At 47.1% G+C, this 20971-nt stretch overlaps 1 protein-coding gene and 1 long non-coding RNA gene across 5 annotated transcripts; one reads left to right on the forward strand and one right to left on the reverse strand.

The window, feature by feature from the left end:
* The first annotated feature begins 96 nt into the window (after nucleotides 1-96).
* Nucleotides 97-19230, forward strand: COPZ1 (COPI coat complex subunit zeta 1). Of its 4 annotated transcripts, XR_006600761.1 has the most exons (11): nucleotides 99-212; nucleotides 11412-11480; nucleotides 12834-12915; nucleotides 13531-13622; nucleotides 15187-15242; nucleotides 15801-15932; nucleotides 16577-16654; nucleotides 16815-16866; nucleotides 18046-18084; nucleotides 18710-18857; nucleotides 18954-19088. XR_006600761.1 is itself a non-coding variant. In XM_003988794.5 (9 exons), exons 1-9 carry the CDS (start codon nucleotides 195-197, stop codon nucleotides 18999-19001), a joined length of 534 nt encoding a protein of 177 aa, XP_003988843.1. In that variant the 5' UTR covers nucleotides 114-194; the 3' UTR covers nucleotides 19002-19230. The 4 variants fall into 4 exon arrangements, 1 of the variants encoding a protein (XP_003988843.1); XR_006600762.1 differs by lacking the exon at nucleotides 16815-16866 and having other exon boundaries at nucleotides 97-212; XR_006600763.1 differs by lacking the exon at nucleotides 15801-15932 and having other exon boundaries at nucleotides 107-212.
* Nucleotides 14561-17573, reverse strand: LOC109501609. The gene is made up of 2 exons (XR_002159799.2): nucleotides 16448-17573; nucleotides 14561-15264 (listed from the first exon to the last, which is right to left on the reverse strand). It is a non-coding gene; the product is annotated as an uncharacterized LOC109501609 (long non-coding RNA).
* Nucleotides 19231-20971: the final 1741 nt, after the last annotated feature.

Below are 20971 nucleotides of genomic sequence, written 5' to 3' on the forward strand. Positions count from 1 at the left end.
TCAAATGCCTGCGCCTTCTGGCTGGACACCTTGCTTCCGCTAAGCAAGCTAGTACACTGATTGGCCAATAAAGCAATAGCTGTTACGATATAGTCCAATAATCCTTATCCTGGGCGGGGTCTAATGAGGATGTAGGGCCAATCAGCGGCGGTGTTGCTTTTGCGGCTCCACGTCGGCACCAGCTGCGGGGCAAGATGGAGGCGCTGATTTTGGTAGGAGCCGGAGGGGCAGCCGAGGTGCTGCGGTGTCCAGAGGGGCTGGGAGTTGGGGTTCATCCTGACTGGGAGGGGGTAGAAAGGGGAATCCCGGGGAATCCTCGGGGACCGAAGGTTCTGCCAGCCCCTGGAATAAGCGTGTGGCCTGGTGTAGGAACTGTAGGAGGTAAAGCCTCGGTTTAGAGTAGAAAGCTCTTCCGGGGAGAGGGCAGAATCCGTGGAAAGTTGAAGGGAGCACATGGAGTCCTTAGAACGCATAGGATCATCAGCATACTGAATTGGGGTCTTTTAGGTTTCTCCTGATTCTGAGCATTATGGATGATACTCTGATTTGACTTTCTCCAGACCTCCAAACTGGCCCCAAATTGTAGGACTAGACTGCAGTTGCTTGTTATCACAGGGTCCTCCTGGTGGTTGTCATAGTTTGACTCTCCGTTGACAGTTCTGTTACATATCTTCAGAAAACGGTTTTCTTTTTACTTAGGTCTCCTGTTAATCCCTGTTATGTAGTTTTGTCATGGTAAATGTATTCCATCAAAGTTCTGGAGTACCTGATAAGTTAGCATGGACTAAAGAATATTTTTTCCAGACTCCTTATTCTCTTCTCCTTTTTTCTCTCCTTCTAAGGCGTTAGGAATTCTTATTGTAAGATCTGGGATGCTAACTCTCCCTCTGGTTATGTGAGAATTTTGGTGGCTAAAAGAGTGTTTTAGCTTCTTTACCCGTATAATCCCTTTTGCCTGTTAAAACAAAATACTGTTACCCTTTCTTTAGAACCAGACTGGAGGATTTCTCTCTAAAGTGCTCTGTTTTACAGTCTGGGGATGTTAATAGGTATGTGTGTGTATAGGAACTCAGCGGCCAACCTCCTTCCTTGATTAACTCCAGGCTCTTTCCAAAGATGTTTTCTTGCATCTTTTTCTGCTCTAATACATGTACATATCCAGATTTTCATCAGGTAGAAGACAGTAACAGGTTTGATTTCTTTCAAAATGGCAAAGATAGGGATAATTCCTTCTCATCATGTGAATTGATCAAGTCTAGGTAGCGAGCTTAAAATCTGAGGTTTTTAAAAATTTTTTATTTTTTGGGGCGCCTGGGTGGCTCAGTTGGTTGAGCATCTGACTTCGGCTCAGGTCATGATCTGGCACTCTGTGAGTTCAAGCCCCGCGTCGGGCTGTGCTGACAGCTCAGAGCCTGGAGCCTGCTTCAGATTTTGTGTCTCCCTCTCTCTCTGCCCCTCCCCTACTCATGCTCTGTCTCTCTCTGTGTCGAAAATAAATAAAATTAAAAAAATTTTTTTTTTTATTTTTTAATTAATCTCTGCGCCCAGTGTTGGGCTCTAACTCATGACCTGGAGATGAAGAGCCGCAGGCTCCACTACCTGAGCCAGCCACGCACCTCCTGAGTAGTTTTTAATAAGTTATTTTCTGTACCAGGCAGTTAGCCAGTATTCTTAACCAGTTAACAGACTAGGATAAATTCCAGGGAATTGGTTTCTTTGGAAATTTTTAGGAATTTTGTAAATGCTCCCTACATCTGTTTACAAGGGAGCCTGCTTAGAGGTATAGGAGTGAGGGACATGATGCTTGGGGAGCCGTCTTAATAAGGGATATGTGTGTAGTGGTGAGTTGTGGGAGGTATATGTGAAAATCTCACACATTTTCTCTTACCTCAGTTTTCAGTCTGCTTCCTTGTTGAAGTCTGTTTCAGTCTGCTTCTTCCTTGTATCCATTTTGATCTGTACCCAAGATGCCAGATTCCTGCTACCTTGGTGAGGTACCCCTGAACTTTGCTTTTAAAACCATATTGATTCTGGGGTGCCTGGGTGGCGCAGTTGGTTAAGCGTCCGACTTTGGCTCAGGTCATGATCTCACGGTTTGTGAGTTTGAGCCCTGCGTCGGGCTCTGTGCTGACCGCTTGGAGCCAGCCTGGAGACTGCTTCGGATTCTGTGTCTCCCTCTCTCTCTGCCCCTGCCCCGCTCATGCGCTCTCTCTCTCAAAAGTAAATAAAAAAATAATAAATATAAAACCATATCGATTCTTTGTCATGAGAAATCTATGTGATGGGTTTAGGGGAAACCAAATTATAGAGAAGAGGGCTTGCTCAGGGAAGCACGTACTGGAGGATACCTCTCCAGTATGCAGAACTGTACTTTTAAACATCAATTATATAAAGCATTTATTGGGGACAAAGTACTAACAGGTATCAATTCGTGTGCGTTTCTCCAAAGTTCTTATGATATTAAACTAATATTTTCCTTCCTCTGTGTCAGCTCTTTACAATTTCATTATATTTTGGGCCCCCAATTAAGAATTTATGTATCTTTCTCATCATTCCAGGCTTTCTCAGCCAGAGTTCTAGGAGAGAAGTAAGCCTAAGGCATTCATTAATGTAATGAATCAGCTTCTCTGTATCCACAATGGCACTAGTTTGTACCATCCTTGGGAGAAGTTAAAAAAAAAAAAAAAGTAGTCATTTAAATAGTTTTCAGTATTCAGTGCTTCAGATGAGGAACCCTAGTTGAGAATCAGGTGATACTTCCTAAATGTTTATTTCTCTGTACCCTCACAAACTGGATCATGGAATTTAGCTCCATCGGATTCAGAATCACCCTTCTGCACTGGTCCTTTTTAACCTCATGCCTTCCTCTGTTTACTCAGCAGCGCCTCCTGAGTACTTAAATCACCATCGTCGTGAAAAGTATGAGGAATCCCTGGATCTTACCTTAGCTGTCTCCTGAACTAGAGTTTACTGTACCCAGATAATATTTAACAGACCACTCCTTAAAGAGGCAGACACCTTCTAAAGTTCTTGTAGGCTTCCTTCGTTCACATTTTTGTTTTGACTGGACCTCTAGGGAAAACTGATGAATGTACATTCCTCTGTCCTCACCTCCACAAGGCACACAGCCATAGGGTGTTGAGAAGAAGGGAAGAGTAATCTAGAGGGGGTCAAGAAGAAACATCTGCCGAAACTTAATCTGATTATGGGAACTTCTAAATACCAGTAGGTTCCCTTCATTTAGGTACTTTACAGTGGGTCACATTTCTTTTTTGAATTAAGTAATCTAGCTCTGGGTTTCAAGTAGATTTGTCTAATCTTTCTCAGGTCCTGTTGTCGTCTCCTAAGGAAAGAGACCCTTTCATCAGCTTCCTTCCCAGTGCTTAATAGTGCTCCCAGCCTGCACCTTTGTACTTAACTTCCTCTCTCCTGCTGTTTTCTGCTGATGCTCCCTTTCTTAGCTGTGAATGGAGAGGGATCTCTACAGGTCACCATTCTCCATTAATAACCTATGAAATCTTAAAGATAATGACTTCCTCCCTTCCTCCCTTCCCCCTTTACCTTATTTTTTTTCTTTTCTTTTTCCTCTCAAAGCTGAATTGCTCTAGCAGTCTAGATCCTTACATCTTTCCTCATAGGTTTCATTTTTCCTAAACCTCTCTGGATTCACTTTCTGAGTGTTTTTCCAGCGCTTTTCAGACTAGACTTAATTCCATTCTTTCTCTCCCTTTATACCATTTTTTATCCTAAAACAATGACCACATCCCAAATTCTAAGACTCCTTCAAACATCAGGGCATCCAGAGTGCACAAGAGCGTGCATCTTTGTGGAGGAGGAAACTATGCAGAATACATCAATGACTTAAAGGTTGATACTGCTCTGTGGCCTTCGCTTCCTGAATCATCTTAATGGGGCTTTTGTTAAATTCCTTTGGCACTAACAGTAGAGGTACTTGGCCTGAATGCCCCCTCCCCCTGCTCTGGGCAAAGGTATCAATTACATTAAGCCCCCAAAGCACTCCCATCTCGTTCCTGGCAGTCCCTTGTGCCCCTCTCCCAGCTGCGTCCTTGCCGGTGCCTGGCCCCTCCATTTCGTTAGGAGAAGCAATCTCCTCGATCCTGCGCCGTGGAGATATATTTCTCAGCTAGGGCGCGAGCTGTGCCAGCACTGCCCCCGGTGAGGTCCCTGGCAGCCATAAAAATTTTTATTGTGATTATGTTGGTGTCGGGGTGTCCATCTGGGTTATTGCACACCTAGTTTAATTGATTGAAGTTTAATTTATTGACACTTCAAATTAAATGATCAGAATAAACTGTGCTGTTACTCTGGCCGGCTTGTTTTAATGGTTGATTGCTGGAAGCAGACCTCGGCTTGAACTAAAACCCCCAAAGAGCAATTGACGCTGCTTCTAACTCTCTCCGTGTCTTGCCCTCCAAGAAGACCTCGTTATAGATTTCCGACGTATTTATATATATTTTTTCCCTCTCCTTCACAGTGGTGGGAAAGAGTTGGTCCCCGGCAAGGTATAAATTATATCAAAGGTCTAGGGGAGCTGTCACATGGTCAAAAGAGGAGGAGGGGGTCTCCATGTGAAGAAAGACCTTTGAGAAGCCAGGTCTTCCCTGTGAAGCAGAGGATGAATGCAATTATCCAGATATTTGAGGGAGCCTAGTGGCAGATTTAGGGTCTTTTTTTTATCTAGGTATCTGCTACTGTTCTTTACTCCGCTGACACAACTTGGTTAGAGTTAGGATATTGACCACTAGTCATGGAAAGGGGAAATCAAGAAGCAAATAAAGGATCGAACAGGAATACTGAATCCGTGTCCACCTATCCACTTACACTAGAGTAATTAGAAAGATGGAAGGCAGAGTGCCCTCAAGCAGCTGACGAAGATGGATTGGGGGGTTGAGTCCATGCGCGTCATAAGATGCCTGTACTGGCAAGGGCCCTCTCACGTTCCGTCTTCCCTGATGCTGTGCAGAATAGGTTTTCTCCCAGATCAGATTATTAGAGGAGTTCTCTTTATCCTTCGATTTCCTAGCTTTCCTCTTCTGGCGTTTGACCACACCCATCTCTTCAGAAGACTTTCCTGCTGTGTAACCTAAGTCACATGTCAGGTGAAATGCGTGTCTCCTTATCTCGGCGTTTAGTTTTCCCACTGTCAAGGCAGGTATCTCCACCTACAGCCAGATGGTTTGGATAGCCCTACCAATTTTCTTCAACTCCTTTTCTATTATTTGTATACTTTTTAGAGGGAGACTGAAACTGGGGCAGAGGATAGCAATTAGGCCTTAGGACATGATTTTGAATTTTGGGTTGGTAGACTGAAAGACAAACACAGAGGCTGTCGACCCATTCTTTTAGGCTAGCAGATTAGGGGCAGGGTAGATAGCCCGAAATGTTATAAACAAGAACTCTGCAGAAATAGATCTAGTTCCATCGGATTTTTCCCTTTACTGATGATATTTAAATGAGAGCTCTTGGATTACCCAACTGGGAAGACGGGAAGTTCTAATGTCGCTCTCAGGCCTCAGGTGCCAAGTGCTCTGATTTCTGCTTGTTCAACTTGTCTCTCTTTCCAGTGCTGCTTTGCTTTGTCCTGCGTTTGTGTAATTTTTCTTTTTTTTCTTTAAAAAAAAAAATTTTTTTTTTAACGCTTATTTATTTTTGAGACAGAGAGAGACAGAGCATGAACGGGGGAGGGTGAGAGAGACGGAGACACAGAATCTGAAACAGGCTGTCAGCACAGAGCCCGATGCGGGGCTTGAACTCACGGACCGCAAGATCATGACCTGAGCCGAAGTCGGCGGCTTAACCGACTGAGCCACCCAGGCGCCCCTGTGTAATTTTTCATAATAGTTGGAGAATGGACTGTGCACCGTCTGGGGAAAACTTCTCCAGGTGAGGTTTTCTGAAATTAAAAAATAATAATAAGTTCTAGGCTCAGACTCACAACCCTGAGCCCAAGGGTTGCATAGTCTACCGACTGAGCCAGCCAGGTGCCCTGGCTTTCTCAGTTTTAAGAGAGGACCTGAGATTTTGCATTTCTGAAGAGCTTAGGCTCAGTTATCTTTGTCCTTGCCTGTCTCACAGCCACCAAGTTCAGTCACTGAAAGCTGGAGGGGTATGGTGCCGACCTTTGCTCCCCCTGCTGGCTGTGTTAGTTTTCTCAGTCATATTTATTAATTTATGAAGGCCACACACATATTTATTGAAGTCATTATTTGGTTCGAGGCAGAGGAGAGGGGGTGATTTTCAAAAGTATTCATTTCCCCCTTTCCCCCTCCCCTCTCCACACCATCTTATTATCCTCACAAAGTATCATATTTAATTCTAACTGGGCTCCTTGAAATCCTAAGAATTTGTGAATGTGTAGTTTTCTGGTAACGGGGTCCATAAATTTCATCAGCTTATCAAAAAGGTCTGCTGTAACTTAAGGTATTAACCTTAACTGATCTAGGTCAGGCCTCTCATTTCTCTGATGAAGAAGCAGAGTCCCCCAGAAAGGTAGAACTTGAGTTAATGGCCGACCCAGATTACAATAAAGGATTTTAGGAGTTCGGAGACATTTTCTCCTATAGTGGTTGAGTTCTTAGTGACCGTGCTTTCACATTTTTTGTCTCTGTCAGACAGGAAGATTCTTTCTAGGTGTCTCTTCCTGACATCACTTCTTCCTTCCTAAGGGTTGTAATCACTTTCCTCTTTATAACCAGTATTTGGTCTCATGGCAACTGGGTAATGTTCTGTGGTACCTGTGGCTCCTGGTCTTTCCTGAGTTGTGCTTGAATCTAAGCAAACTCTTGGGTAGTACTCTTGGGTAGTTTGCTTCCCTGTCAAAGCCTGGAGCTAATTCTTCTTTTTGTTTGAAGTCCCTAGGCTTGTGGCTGGCAAATTGGAGCCCTCAACCCCAGAGGAGCTTTTCATGTTAAAGGAGTTGGCACAGAGTCAGGGAGCAAAATACCTGCTTAGCTACGTAGAGCAGCTGGGAGTGATATCTAGGGATTTTTCCTTCTAGTTTTTACCGTCTTGGTTTTGCTCTATAAATAGAGTTGGGGCACCAGAGTGGCTCAGTTGGTTGAGCATCTGACTCTTGATCTCAGCTCAGGTCCTGATCTCAGGGTCGTGAGTTCAAGCCCTGCGTTGGGCTCTACGGTGGGCATGGAGCCTACGTTAAAAAAAAAAAAAAAGGGTCGAGGGAAGAGCGTCTTGTTTCTTGTTGATCAAGACCTGTTGCCGAGCCAGGGTACTACTTTTTGGCATGGCCATAAAGATTTCTAAGTGGGAAATGAAGAACTTTCTAGGAATTTCAACCAGGTTCTTACTTGCGCCCCTTCAGCCGTGTGGATAGCATCCTCTAGCTCCACAAAGCCTTCTTGGTCACGTCTGTCCCCCCCCCCCCCCCCACCGTCCCCGTGAATTAAATAAAAATAATTGGTCTTAGCCCCCAGATATCCTGTGTGCCTGCTGCAAAGATTCCCCTCTCTCCACCCACCCCCCCTTTCCTCTTCTGGTGACATTTCATGATCTTACCCCAGAGTGCCTTCTTACTCTGTACGCTGTGAACTGACTTAATTCAGTGCTTTTTCAGGGCCTATCTCTCCTAGTTTGACTTACAAGACACACAGAGAACTTCTATCCAGAGCTGCCTTTTAAATATTTTTGCTGATTACACTGCTGAGGAAGCTGCAGGTCATTTGAAGGCCCACAGGGGGCAGCACGAGGAATGACTTCCCCTGTAGTCCCCCGTGTGCTAGTCGCCGGGGTACTGGGAGGTGTTTTTCACCAGACCACAGAAATCCTCTGATTGAGATCGGAGACTCCTTTGCAGCAGGCTGGTTGCTTGTTTGGTGTTGTTTCAGCGCTCCTGAGGAGTCCCGTCTAATTTCCTTGACAATAAAAACGCACATGAAAATCTATCTGAGCCACCCAACCTCCCGCAAACAATCTGCCTACATGTCATTTCCAGGCACTATTAGCATTTGAGGTGAAGTTCTGTTATACACTCAGGCTGTGGCTCTCTGAAAGTCAGTGCATCACAGAACTTTGTCTCGAAAGCTTTCTAGCAGCTACACATTTGGGAGTGGGAGGGAAGAATAGACCTTTTAAATCCTTTGAACCTGGCCTAAGCTTGTAGGGTCTTTTTCAGTAATCAGCATTTAATGTGTTACAAGGTCAAACCTAGTCCATTGTCCAGGAGGCCCATTTCTCAATAGCTGGGAGTTATTTATAAACTTGCCCTTTGCAAAAACTCAAAATGAAATTACATTACCAGTCATGGTTTCTGGGGCCTTTAAACTGGCTAGTTTTATGGTATGAGAGGAACTCTTGGCCTCCCCCACTCCCGAGAGGTAAAGGCCCCAGGCTGAAGTGGCACCGGCTGTAGTCAGGAGGTGGCAGGAGACAGACGTAAAGGAGACGCTGCTGGCTCCAGCTGTAGCAGAGCTGAAGCAGCATCCGCTCATGCCTCAATTCTTGGCTTTATTGAGTATGGTTATTCCCTCGTTTGAAATCACCAGCCTTTCCTCCAGTGCCTTCTTACCTCTCTCAGAGTCAGATCTGGTCTTCTCCCTGCCTTCCTTTGCCTGCCTTTTATCCTTCCCAGTAACATCCAGTTCCTATTTGGGGGGTTTCCTTGATAACATCTTCTAGGAAGCCAGCGAGAAAGGCCCAGGAATCTCTTTCTGTCTTTGCCAGCAGTTTCAGGCACTCATACCCCAGTGGCCACAAAGGGCATTGTCTCTCTCCTAGTTGGCTGGTGGCTATAAGGGTTTTTCTTTTCTTTGGGATCCATCCCATTCTTTCTAGGGATGCCAGACTCTATGGCTGCAGGAACCAGTTATCTATGCCAGACTAATGCCCAGTTTAAACCATTAGGAAGCTCTCCAAGGTTTCTGTGAATGTGGAGAGAAGAACAGAGCCAAAGATTTCCAGGGAAAGTAGGAAAAATGCTCTCTTCCAAATTTCCTTCCCTGTGGGCTTCTTTTCCTCTGTGAAGGAAACTCATTCCCACTGGTGTCTCCCTTTTGGTCATTTGAGGTTGGACCCTCAAGTTGCTATGGAATTAAGCCTGCTTTATGGGGAGATCTTTCTGTGGGGATTAGGAGTGAGGAAAGCTTCTCTATTTGTGACCTTTTAGATGAGACTCTAGAAGACTTGCCTCTGCTAGACACAGAGTTCCTTAGTTTGAGACAGACTGTTTATTCCAGGGAGTAATGTGTATAGAGTGGGCATCTCTATGGAGTGTTGATCAGAGCAGAGATATGTTGGTAGTAGTATCACCCCAAATGGCCACACCAGAACGTATAATGATACATGGAAGTCTAATTACAGGAGTTCCCCTAGAGGGGTGCCTGGGTGGCTCAGTCAGTTGAGCACCTGACTTCAGCTCAGGTCATGATCTCATGGTTCGTGGGTTTGAGCCCCGCGTCGGGCTCTGTGCTGACAGCTCGGAGCCTGGAGCCTGCTTCAGATTCTGTGTCTCCCTCTCTCTCTGCCCCTCTCCTGCTCATGCTCTGTCTCTCAAAAATGAATAAACGTTAAAAAAAAAAAAAAAGAGTTCCCCTGGACACTTACTACTTCAAGAGATTTTTGCCTTATTCTCAAACTTCATTTCTTGTCACAATTATCCAGTAAATACTGAGAGTTTAGTGTGTGACATGTTCTGGACACTTGGAATAAATCAGTGAACAAAAGACAAAAATTGCTATTGTCAAGAATTCAGGTGAGGAAAGCTTACATTCTTCATCACCCTGTTGTCCAAACACTGGGTTCCCTTTACTCTCATTCTTAATTCCCCGAGGCAGGGTTGGCTCTTTGCGTGGAACCAGAAACCTCCTGGCGCCTCATGGGACAGTTTACCTTTGTGGAGGTTGCAGTTTCTGGATCCTTGGCAATAATTCTTTCATGCTCACTCTTGGGTCTTTATTAAACACATGCCACATGCTTGGAGGTTACATTTGGCCCCTGTGAGAACCGCGGGTTTCCTAAGCAAGGCCAGGAAAGGGAGGCAACAGCCCTGTCTCACAGCACAGGGGAGGGAGAGCAAGGGTAAGTAATGTTGATTAGAAATTCAAGGAATGTGGGGCTCCTGGGTGGCTCAGTCGGTTAAGCGTCCAACTCTTGTTTCGGCTCAGGTCATGATCTGGCGGTCCATGAGTTCGAGCCCTACACTGGGCTCTGTGCTGACACGCGGAGTCTGCTTGGGATTCTCTGTCTCTGGTCTCCCTCTCTCTCTGCCCCTCCCCTGCTCACTCGCTCTCTTCTCTCTCAAAAATAAATAAACATTAAAAAAAATTCAAGGAATGTGAGGTGCGCCTGGCTGGCTCAGTTGGTGGAGTACACGACTCTTGATCTTGGGGTCGTGAATTCGAGCCCCACGTTGGGCGTGGAGCCTACTTAAAAAATACATAAAAAAAAAAAAAAGGAAATTCAAGGAATATGAGCCTGCAGACACCTTCTACACACGTTAACACTGCCTCCCTTTCCTTCCTTTTCTTCTCCTGGTTAGCTGTTTCGTTAGAAGTTGCAGGAGTAGAGGAGCTTTTGCAATGTGATATGCTTTGCAGTTGGATGTAACCATTAAGGCTGAGGCCGTGGTTCCTTTACGAGAGCCATTATCCTCAAGATTTGATTGTTGATAGTGAAAGAACACTCCCCTCCTGCTCATTAACTCCGGGCTCCCGGCTTCTTAGACCCTCTTCTTACTGCTTCGTAACTCCCCCAAAATTCAGAATGGTTTTTGTCTTGGCAAGTTAAGCGGTAGTGTTGGGAGTATCGTAGAGGAACTGGGATCATAGGGGAAGTCTTGGAAGATGGATGTCTCGCTGGGCTGCGTTCAGAACTGGTGTGTCTGTGTGCACGAGTGTGCACACGCATGCGTGTTCGTTTCCCTCTGCTCAGTGTGTGGGTGGTTCAGGGAAGGCTTGCTTTATGCCTCTGCATTGCTACTGCATTGGGACTGCAGAAACTTCCAAGTACACTAGGGCATTCAATCCTATTTTCAGATAGCCTCGTGCAGTGCCTATTAATTAATCTGGTCACATTCCATACCTACCTGTATGTGGGAGAGCAGGGAGGGAGGGTAGTTTGGAAAATAACTGTAGCATAATGTGTGGAAATAACATTCCGTGACCTACCTTGATTAAATCCTCTGTGAGTCCGGCTCAGAGACACTGTTCCTCTGATGCTATTTTGGAGTTCTTTGTCGAAATGCCCCCTCCCTCAATTCAGTTCATTCACCACTTGATCGTTCTCGGCGGGAATTGTCTACATCTAACCAGGCTGGGGTAGGGGACATGCAGAGGCACCTCTGTATCCTCTTGCAGCCCCAGTGGGACTAGGGGAAGGTAGCTGGTTTGCCACTGGTAGCAGGAGCCTTCAGGACTGAAGGTATGTTCCTATCTCTTCAGGAACCCTCCCTGTATACTGTCAAAGCCATCCTGATTCTGGACAATGATGGAGATCGACTTTTTGCCAAGGTGAGATTCCCTTTGAAATTCACTGAGGAGCAAGACAAAGGCTGATTCTGAGATTTGGACCTGGGACTGCCCCCACTAACGCCTATTCCTTGATACTATAATTTTGAGAATTCTTCCATTTTCCTGTGACCACTCCAGATGAAAACCCAGACTGCTTCTGTCTCTTAGTTGCCCTGCTTCCACACTTGCCTTCCACAGATTTTGACCTCCTTTGTTGTCAGCATTAGAGCAGGGAAAACCTTGGGAACCTTGGTTTCTGAACAGTACAGTGTCTGGATATGAGAAGCAGGCTGCCCATGCCCATCACTCTTGTCCCCCTTCCTTTTGCGTTGTCACCCTGCCTGCGTTTTCCCAGGAAATTCTCTCGCAGTTCCAGGGTCCCAGCCCTAGGTCTGCAGTCACCACCAAGCTTGTTACCTCTTGATTTCCCCAGTGTGATGTTTCTAACTTTGGATCTATTGAAAGAGAGGAGAAAGGACACCCCTCTCCTCTCCCTCCATAGTCTCCCCCCTCCTGTGGAAATTTTTTCTGTCCCTGGTGTATTAACTCCGGGCGAGCACAGCATAAATCAATCAGCAGGTAGAGATTAGTTTAGAATTCACCAGCTGTTCCTCCCTGTAATTGGATGTAACTATGCAGGACACCTTTTGAAACAGTTATCCAGTTACTAAATGCCAGACCTGTCATAGGTCTTCAGCTGACTGCGACGGATTAGCCCCTAAAGAGCAGAGCGATTTAGCAGCCTAGTATCTCCGCCCCCGTGCCAGGGAGAGCTTGGGAGTGGGCTCAGCAACGTGCTAGATGGTCTCCTGTTTTCAGTTTTCAGAAAAGAGAGCTAAGATACGAGAGAGGTTGGATAGGCTTTGCCTTTCTTTAGAGGAAGGAGGTTTTTTGCAGCCTTTCCCCCATTCGTCAGTTTCATACTGTGCATGAGGGTCTGGAAGAAGTGTTCTGTGCTTCTAGTGTCTTTTGCATTCTTTAGCACTGCTCCCCCGATGTAAGGAAGCTCCTAGGAAGCACTCCGTGAGATCAGTCTCGGGATTGCTCTCCTAGAGTGCAGACAGGGGTAGAGCTTCATCGTAGGGCTTGTAGGCCTCTGCCCTTACAGTCTTAGAAGTGTGAGGTGGGCTTGCCTACGGCAGGGTCCCTAAAATTTTTTTTTTTTTTTTTTTGGTATTCAATTACTCACTGCCCATTCCCTGCCTCCATAGTTCTTCCTTCTTCGTGTCAGTGTTTTTCCCTCACCCCATGCCTTGAAGGAAAGAAATCCAAGATCCAGGGCAAAGCACAATCACTAATCATTCTGGGCTCCCAGCTCTAATGACCCAACCCATCTCCTTTCCCTCTGACCAGTACTATGACGACACCTACCCCAGTGTCAAGGAGCAAAAGGCCTTTGAGAAGAACATTTTCAACAAGACCCATCGGACTGACAGTAGGTCATTTTCCTTTCATTGCTCCTGGTGTTGGGGGAACCGTGGGGGGCGGGGGGGGGGCAGCAGGACTGCAGAGAAAGGATAAAACGACTGCCTCCTTTTTTCTCTTTTTTCCTCCTCCCCTCATATAATAAACTCTTCAGAAATGTAATGGGGAGGTGAGTGTACCTCACGCGGGAATACCGTGCTGGAAGGTTGGCTGTTAGCTACCTGTCTAGTCCCTGGATTTATGAGCCTCACTTGACAAATTTAACTGCAGCTCTGCTTATTGTACCGCATCCATTAGGGCAGGTAAATGGAAGTCTGTAAAGGTGACCGCTCTGCTTTTTCACCTCCGAAGGATCGACTAGTATCCTGTCTCATATACAAGGAGGGAAATAAGGGTAGTTGGCGGGGGAGATGGTTAGAGGAGAAGATACGTTTCGATTTCCCCAAGTTTATACTTCCCTTTTACCACCTGGAAAGAAAAAGCAGGTCAACTTTGGTCTTTGGACTTTATTACAACCTACCTTCCTTGAGCCCAAATAGCTGGATGCCAGGAATTCATGGGAACTCCTTCTACCTACTTCCTTATCTCAGGCCACCCACTGTTTCCACCTTCCCCCCACCCCCAGGTGAAATCGCCCTCTTGGAAGGCCTGACAGTGGTATACAAAAGCAGTATCGATCTCTATTTCTATGTGATTGGCAGCTCCTATGAAAATGAGGTGAGAATCCCCATCGCTCTTTGCTATTGCTGACTCCACTTCCTAAACCATAGGCAGGACAGTTACTGGTTCTGGACCCTAGGAGGGCCACGTCCCTCTGGCTTCTGACGGGGCTAATGAAGTTATCAGAGTCCTGCTGCCCTCACAAATGTGACCTAGCAAACAAATCAACTTAGGGGCCCCTGGGTGGCTCAGTCAGTTGAGTGTTCACCTTCGGCTCAGGTCATGATCTGTGGTTTATGAGTTCGAGCGCCACGTCGGGCTCTGTGCTGACAGCTCAGAGCCTGGAGCTTGCTTGGGATTCTGTGTCTCCCTCTTTCTCTCTGCCTCTTCCCTACTCTCTCTCTCTCTCTCTCTCTCTCTCTCTCAAAAATAAACATTAAAAAAAATATATTTTTTTAAATCAACCTAGAATGCAGGTTTTTCCCCACTTGCTCTTTTTTTTTTTTTAAGTTTTATTTATTTAAGTAATCGCTACACCCAACGTGGGGCTTGAACTCATGACCCCAAGATAAACAGTCGCTTGCTCCTCCAACTGAGCCAGCCAGGCACCCCCCTCCCCCACCATTGCTCTTTTATCTTCACGTTGGAGACACCAGATATGTTTTCATACATACTGATATACGGTATCAAGGGTCTTCCCTGCATAGTGTTTTCAGAGGTAGATTTCTGAGGTGCGGTCAAGGTCAAGGAGATGCTTGCTCCTACTACGAAGGCTCCACATCTGACTGAGCTTGGGTCAGTTAGCCAACATTCAGGGTCATGTTGAAGCCGTACATTCTGAATGGGTCACTTGAGAAAACTGTGAATATAGTCCTAACCTGCTTCCTATGCACAGGAAAAGCTACTTACCTCAGGTAGCGACGTCTAGGAGAGTAGATAAGTAAAAATAAGCCCCCACCTAATTTGAAGCAAAAGTAAAAGTTTGAGAGAACCAATTCTTTCTGAGCTTTTACTACTTTAAGTGCTTTGTAAGGTACATTGTTACCTAATCCTTACAGCACTTATGTGAGTTGTGGGTATTAGTGTTCTTGTTTTATAGATGAGGAAACCAAAACATGAGGAACAATATGAAATTGCTTGCATATGACCACCGTTGAACTATAGAAATGGCAGTTTCATATGGTTCAACCTAATAACTTTCCCAGGGTCACACATATAGAAATGGCTCAGCTGGGATTTAAGCCCAACTCTGTCTGACTCCAAAGTCCATACTCTTTCCACTAACTCTCTGACCTTAGTTACTGTTTGGTTAATGATTTCTTTACCTAAGATCTCCGGTAACATATACACAGTTGGTAAAGACCTGTAGAGGACTGCAATAGGAAAGTTTGAACAGTCTGGTCAGAGAGAGGTCTCAAATTGTGGGATCGTGTAGCAGAATTTATTTCTGCGAGAAACCACAGTTCCTCTTCCTGTTTTTGCTCTGACTTCCACCTTATGCTTTTGGTCCTTTGTGAAAGCCCGTGTCTTTTGATGCTTAATGAATTGGCAGGTTTTGTTTTCAGGTAGCAGCTTTCAGGGCCTTGAACCTTATCCTTCTGCTTCTCCTGTCTCCCAACAGCTGATGCTCATGGCTGTTCTGAATTGCCTCTTTGACTCATTGAGCCAGATGCTGAGGTGAGCAGGCCATTCTTGACATCTGTTTGGGAGAGAAAGTCACTATTCATCAGGCCCAGGAATTTGTGGGGGAATTAGCAGAGGCTCCAGGGAATTGATTTACCTTGAGAAGTTAGGCTTATTATTTCAGAGTAATTTGCACTGATGGGGAAGACTGGATGGAAAGTGTGTCCCACCTGGGGGATAATTCTCCTAAGAAAGGGGATTGGGAGGGAGCAATGTCTGTCTACTCTCATATTACCCAGTGGCTCTGTCAGAGTTCTGAGTGCCTTTAAGGTGCTTTTCTAGACTTCATTAGAAGATAGGGAAAGGGCAAGTGTGGGGAAGTGTCCCAGATGTAACATCAGTACCCTGGGAATGGAGGCAACACTCCCAGTTTTTAACTTTAGTCCTTAGTTTTTTGTTTCTATAGGACAGGAAGAATATGCCATTTACCCTCGCCTCCCCTCCACCTCCCCAGCAGCCAGCCCTCTGTTCCCCATGTAGATGGGCAACAGAAGAGATATAAGATACTTTCCTTGAAAACATCCAGGACTCTGAACTTCATTCCCCCGGCAGCTCCCAAGTGAACCCAGTACAGACAGCCATCCGCCATCCGGAGCAGAACAGCAGGCGCTCTCAGCCCCACAAAATCAGCAGGGCGAATGGCTCAGATTTCCTCAGGAAGGGGATGATTTATTTCTTAGCCAGGTGAATGAATAGACTTCATTTCAGTGATCTAGTGAAAGAGTCAAGCTGACGGATGTGACTGGCCACATGTACAACCACCGGATCTGAAGCTGGTGGATGAGGGCCCTGACTGTTCCCAGCCCCCTGGTTGGGCTTCTTTTCAAGGCCTGAGAAGAGCTGGTGAGGGAGGGGGACGCAGGGGGAGCAGGGGAATGGGGAGAGGCTCAGAAAGTCTGTCAGAGCTTGAGTGCAAATAGAGTTTGCACCCAACTCCTCTCCACCTCCCGCCACCCCCAGATTGGATTTAGCTGTTTATTTGCTTTTTTCCACCCACTGATGGTAGTGTTTATGAGCAATGTCATGAGCAGCATCACGGTAGGTAGGGAAGAAACAGTAGCTCTGGATAATCAACTCTTGGATAGTCAGAAATTGACTATTTTTTTGACTCTCTTTCCTGACATTCCTGATCCGTACTTAGCAGCTAAGAATAGGAATAAGCTTAGAGTGGATTAGCCAAAAAGTTCTTATTTACTTACTTAACTTCCTTTTTGGTCTGTGCGGTTGGTGGAGGCGTTTTGTTGGTCTAGTTTAGGATCCCCAACTCAGACGGTGTGCTAGGTTCCTATGTGTCTTAGGCTGATTTTTCTCTTCTCTTGGGGACTCAGGAAGAATGTAGAAAAACGAGCTCTGCTGGAGAACATGGAGGGTCTCTTCTTGGCTGTGGATGAAATCGTAGATGGAGGGTGAGTTTTCTGACCTGCCTGGAACCTCCTTGGAGCTGGGGTGAGAGGGTGGGATCGTTGCCTCTGTCCTAAGGCAAGTGGCCTTAGTGACCAGAGTATCCCCACAATGGGTCTGTCCTTCAGGCCAGAGTGAACGATGGTCTCTTCTTTGTCTTCTTAGGGTGATCCTAGAGAGTGATCCCCAGCAAGTGGTACACCGGGTAGCACTAAGGGTAAGCAAGAGTGTGCTCCCCTACATCCCCCGTCTACTCACCCTCTAGGGCCAGACCTGCTAAATTTATCTAAAGGTCAGGGCTCGTAGAATACATACAACCTTCTCCTCCCCTTTCAAATTCTCATTGTCTCAAAGAGGGGAAGCAGAAGGGGCATACTTTTGTCCCTAACCTGCTACCTAGCGTCTCATACAGTCTTTGCCCAGAGGGGACATTTAGTACATACTTAATTGAATCAAAGATGAGTAAAAGAAACTTTAATATTAATGATTCTGAAACTATAAAGGAAGTTGAGGTTGGCTTATACTTCCTTTGGGGATGGATCCCAATCAAGTGAGGCAGAGGAGTGTCTTTCTTGTCATAAAGTCTTTACATAACTAAGGACAGCACCTGTCTATCAGGAAGCATTTATTTGCAGAACCTCAGTCCTCTTTGGTGCTAGGGATACCAGAAAGGGGCCTTTGGGTTAACCGTAGAAGCCTCCAGGTCTGCTGGGGAGACAATGGTGGGTGTAGAGAGAGCCCACCAGCAAACTGTGGGGTGCCTCGATGTTTGAGCAAAGCAAATCTCCCCATTCATAGAATGTCCCAGCTCTGACCTCCACGGAGTGAAGGCTGACAGTGCCGGGTAATGGGAAATCTTCTCCCTTAACTGCCGTGGGCTCCATTTGCATAGTTTAATCTTCTCCTCTAACATATGTCTCTATGTGGCAAGAGAGAGGGTCCCCCCCACCACCCACTCCCGCCTTCCCCTTCTCAGGCTGCTGTTGCAGCAGTTTATTTCTTCAAATTAACATGCTGTCGTTACCCATCAGGCCTTGCGGGATCCATTAAATTACCCCTGGCTCCCCCTCATCCTTTCCCTGGCGATATTGATATTCAGGGAAGGTCTTCTCTGACTAGGGAATCAGGTCCCCCACCCCCAAGTTGAGGATCAGATAACCTGCTGATTACTTGGAATGGAATAAATCTTTTAAGAAGTCCTCCTGCCTTAAAACAGAGGATGGATGAAATGACCCTTTTCTGTTCACAGTCCCTCTGGCCAAGTAAAATTATGGCTGTACCACCTAGAAGGGACTGAGAAGTCGGGCATCTGCCTTTTCCTTCTCCACTACCAAACTTCAGTCAGGTCTCACTCCAGCTTTCTCCCATGCTAAATGCTTGTTTCTCCGTGCCACAGGGTGAAGATGTTCCGCTTACGGAGCAGACCGTGTCTCAGGTAGGACTTTCTCCTTTTCTTCCTCTCCAGACGGACTGGGTCACTAAAGAGACTAGAATAACACTCCACCCCAGCCCAAGTTGGAATGAGTCTAGAGACTGAAGACACATCTTTCTTGGCTCCCTCTTATTCCAGAGAACTGGGACTCCTCCAGCCAAACACTCCCTACCCCACCCAACTCCTGTCCCACTTCCCTGTGAGCAGTGGCTGTCAGCCTTGCTCTGTACCCTTCAAACCCTCCCTGCCTGATGCCTCATTCAGTGATTTATTCCCCAGCAGAGGCTTGCCTTAAGCAGATGGTCTGTGTGCGTGCGTGTGCACGCGCGCGCGCGCACACACACACACACACACACACACACTCTCTCTCTCTCTCTCTCTCTCTCTCTCTTTCTCTTCTCTTATTATTCAAATGAGGGCTAAGCTGGAAGTGCATATTCTAGAATAAGCAGGTTTTGCAGATCCATCCTGCTACTTTGCAGATAGACTGTCTACCTGATGCGGGAGGCAAGGGAGGGATTCTGTTTTCTACCTACTTGGAATTCTCACTAAGAAGCCCATCTGGATGTGGTAACCCCTCCTTTCTGACATATGTCCAGTAACCCCCAGTTTTTTTCTTTCCTCCCAGGTATACCTCTTCTCTCTTCATCCCCCCAGTGGATTTGAATTTTTTTGGAATTTCCCAAACTGACAACCCTCTAGGGCCTTAGAGAGCTTCTTCCCATCCCTCTACCCTTGGGGATTTTCTATTTGCCATTCTTCTAAGGACAGGGAAGGCAAGTGCGGGGAAGGAGAGCCCCAATCTCTGTCCTTGCCCCGCCCCCGCCCCCCTCCCCCAGGCAAGCCCCTCACTGCCGCTCTTGTCCCTGCAGGTGCTGCAGTCAGCCAAAGAGCAGATCAAGTGGTCACTCCTTCGGTGAAGACCTCACTGTTCCTGGCTCCTCACCCCCTCAGAAAATCCACATATCTGCTGTGACTTCTCATCCAGTCCCCCAACTGATGCTCTCAGGGTCATCTCGGGGATCACAAGGGATCCTTAAGTCTCCATCCTCTCTGTGGTTGCTCCCCCAAACCCCCACTTATGCTTCCTATTCTTTCACACTTTTTTTTTTTTTTTTTTAACAGCCTGGGAGTAAAGCTCCCATCAGATTCAAACGCAGGGTAGTAGGGAAAGCACCCTCTTCCTTTCTACACCGAACTGTGCTCTCATGCTCTCCAACCCCCCCCCCCCCATATTTTCTTCTCAACTTCGGTGCCCTTTGCTGCAGCTACACTTGAGATCAAAGCAGGAGAAAGAATGTGCTGAGTGTTTTCCTCCCTTTGCCTTTACCAGGCCTTCATCCCAACAGCCCATATGTTAGCAAGGGGAGGGAGGGAGAGAATGTTTTTTCTATAGAATGAGTGGGGGTGGCATATTCCAGTCTCAGCCACAGCCCCACTCGCTCACTGGCCTCAGCGTTTCCTCCCATTCCTTCTTACTGCCCTGTCCTCCAGCCTTGGGAGAAAAGATGGGGAACAGCTCGTGGGCAGGGGACAGAGTAGAAGAAGTAGGGATTTAAATGTTATGGGATAGGGCTTATAAAAGTCTGTATTTCAGTCACAGCTGCATTCTTAACCCTGATCCTGGCTTCTAGCTTCAGAACCGCTGAGGGTCTGTGAGTGTTCACTGTAGGACTGTCCATCTCCTGGTCCCACTACCTGGACTCTGTCCACCTTCGCCACCCCTGGGATCTTTGCCTGGCCTGTCCTCGCTGTGCCCTGGAGCAAAGCCGGTCCCTGAACTAAAACTCCCATTTTCATCCTGGGAAGAAGAGGTTTTGCTCAGAACTGGGGAGGGGGTGGGATTTGTGACTTGGGCCTCTGGGCTCTGTCCCCTTCGCTCCCCCCACATGCATTTCACTCCTCTGCCCAGGGTCTGCAGTCTCTGTTGCTTAACCCCCTCTTCTCTCTGCCTCAGCCTTACATCCAGGCAGTAGGTCTGCGCTCTCTCCCTCCCTGGGTCGCTGAGAGAGGTGCCTTTCTTCCGAAAACCTTTGGGATTTGGATTCCCCCAGGAAGATGGGGGACGGAGCACCCCCTCTTGGGTCTAATCTTTCCCCCTGACCCAAAACTTCCCACAAAAATGTCTCAAAAAACACCTTCCTGAGGCTTCACTCTGCCCCACCCACTAACTGCCAGTTCTCCAAGACTGAAGTGGGGTGAATAACCGGGCATATCTGAGGGGACGTTTTTGGGGTCAGAGACGTATGGAGTCAGGAGATAGCCACCCTCATCTACTGCTGTGCGCAAAGAGGAATAAAACAGATTTTTTTCCAAACTGCCTTTGTGTGATGTTTCTGTTCCTCTTCCTCTCTTTTTGGCAGCTGCTTCTATTCCTCTAGCCCCCCCCCCCCATCACTCCCCATCTTATAATATTTCTTCCCTCCTACCTCAGAGACTCCCCAGCATTCCACCTCCCCCCACCCCCACCCCTAATTTACGGGGCTGTTTGCCTCCTTGGCATCCCTCCGTCCCCTCGCCTGGAAATTGGCGCCAGGGGTGGGGTGGGGGTGGTATTTTCTCAGTGGGAGTCCTGGGGAACCGAGCGCTCCCCCCCCCCCCCAAAGCCAGCTGCCGGCTCCCGCCTCAGCCATTAGTAACCCGGAGACGCGCACCTGCGTGGGGGCTCTCCTCGGCCCCTGCTCCCTTCCTGCACCTCCCACTCCTGCTCTGAAATGGCGCTGAGCGGGTTATTTATCGGAGCCAGCGCTGCTCCAGAAGGTCAGGACGGTGGTGTAAATAACCTCTTCTCGCCATTTCCCCGTCCCTCCAGAGCCTGCTCCCCTCCCCCTCCTCCACCTTTATTCGCACAAATGAATGTGGCTGGGCTGGCTCAGAGCCTGGCCCTGCA

The sequence above is a fragment of the Felis catus genome, chromosome B4 (assembly GCF_018350175.1).
Source record: "Felis catus isolate Fca126 chromosome B4, F.catus_Fca126_mat1.0, whole genome shotgun sequence".
Classification (NCBI taxonomy): Eukaryota; Metazoa; Chordata; class Mammalia; order Carnivora; family Felidae; genus Felis; species Felis catus.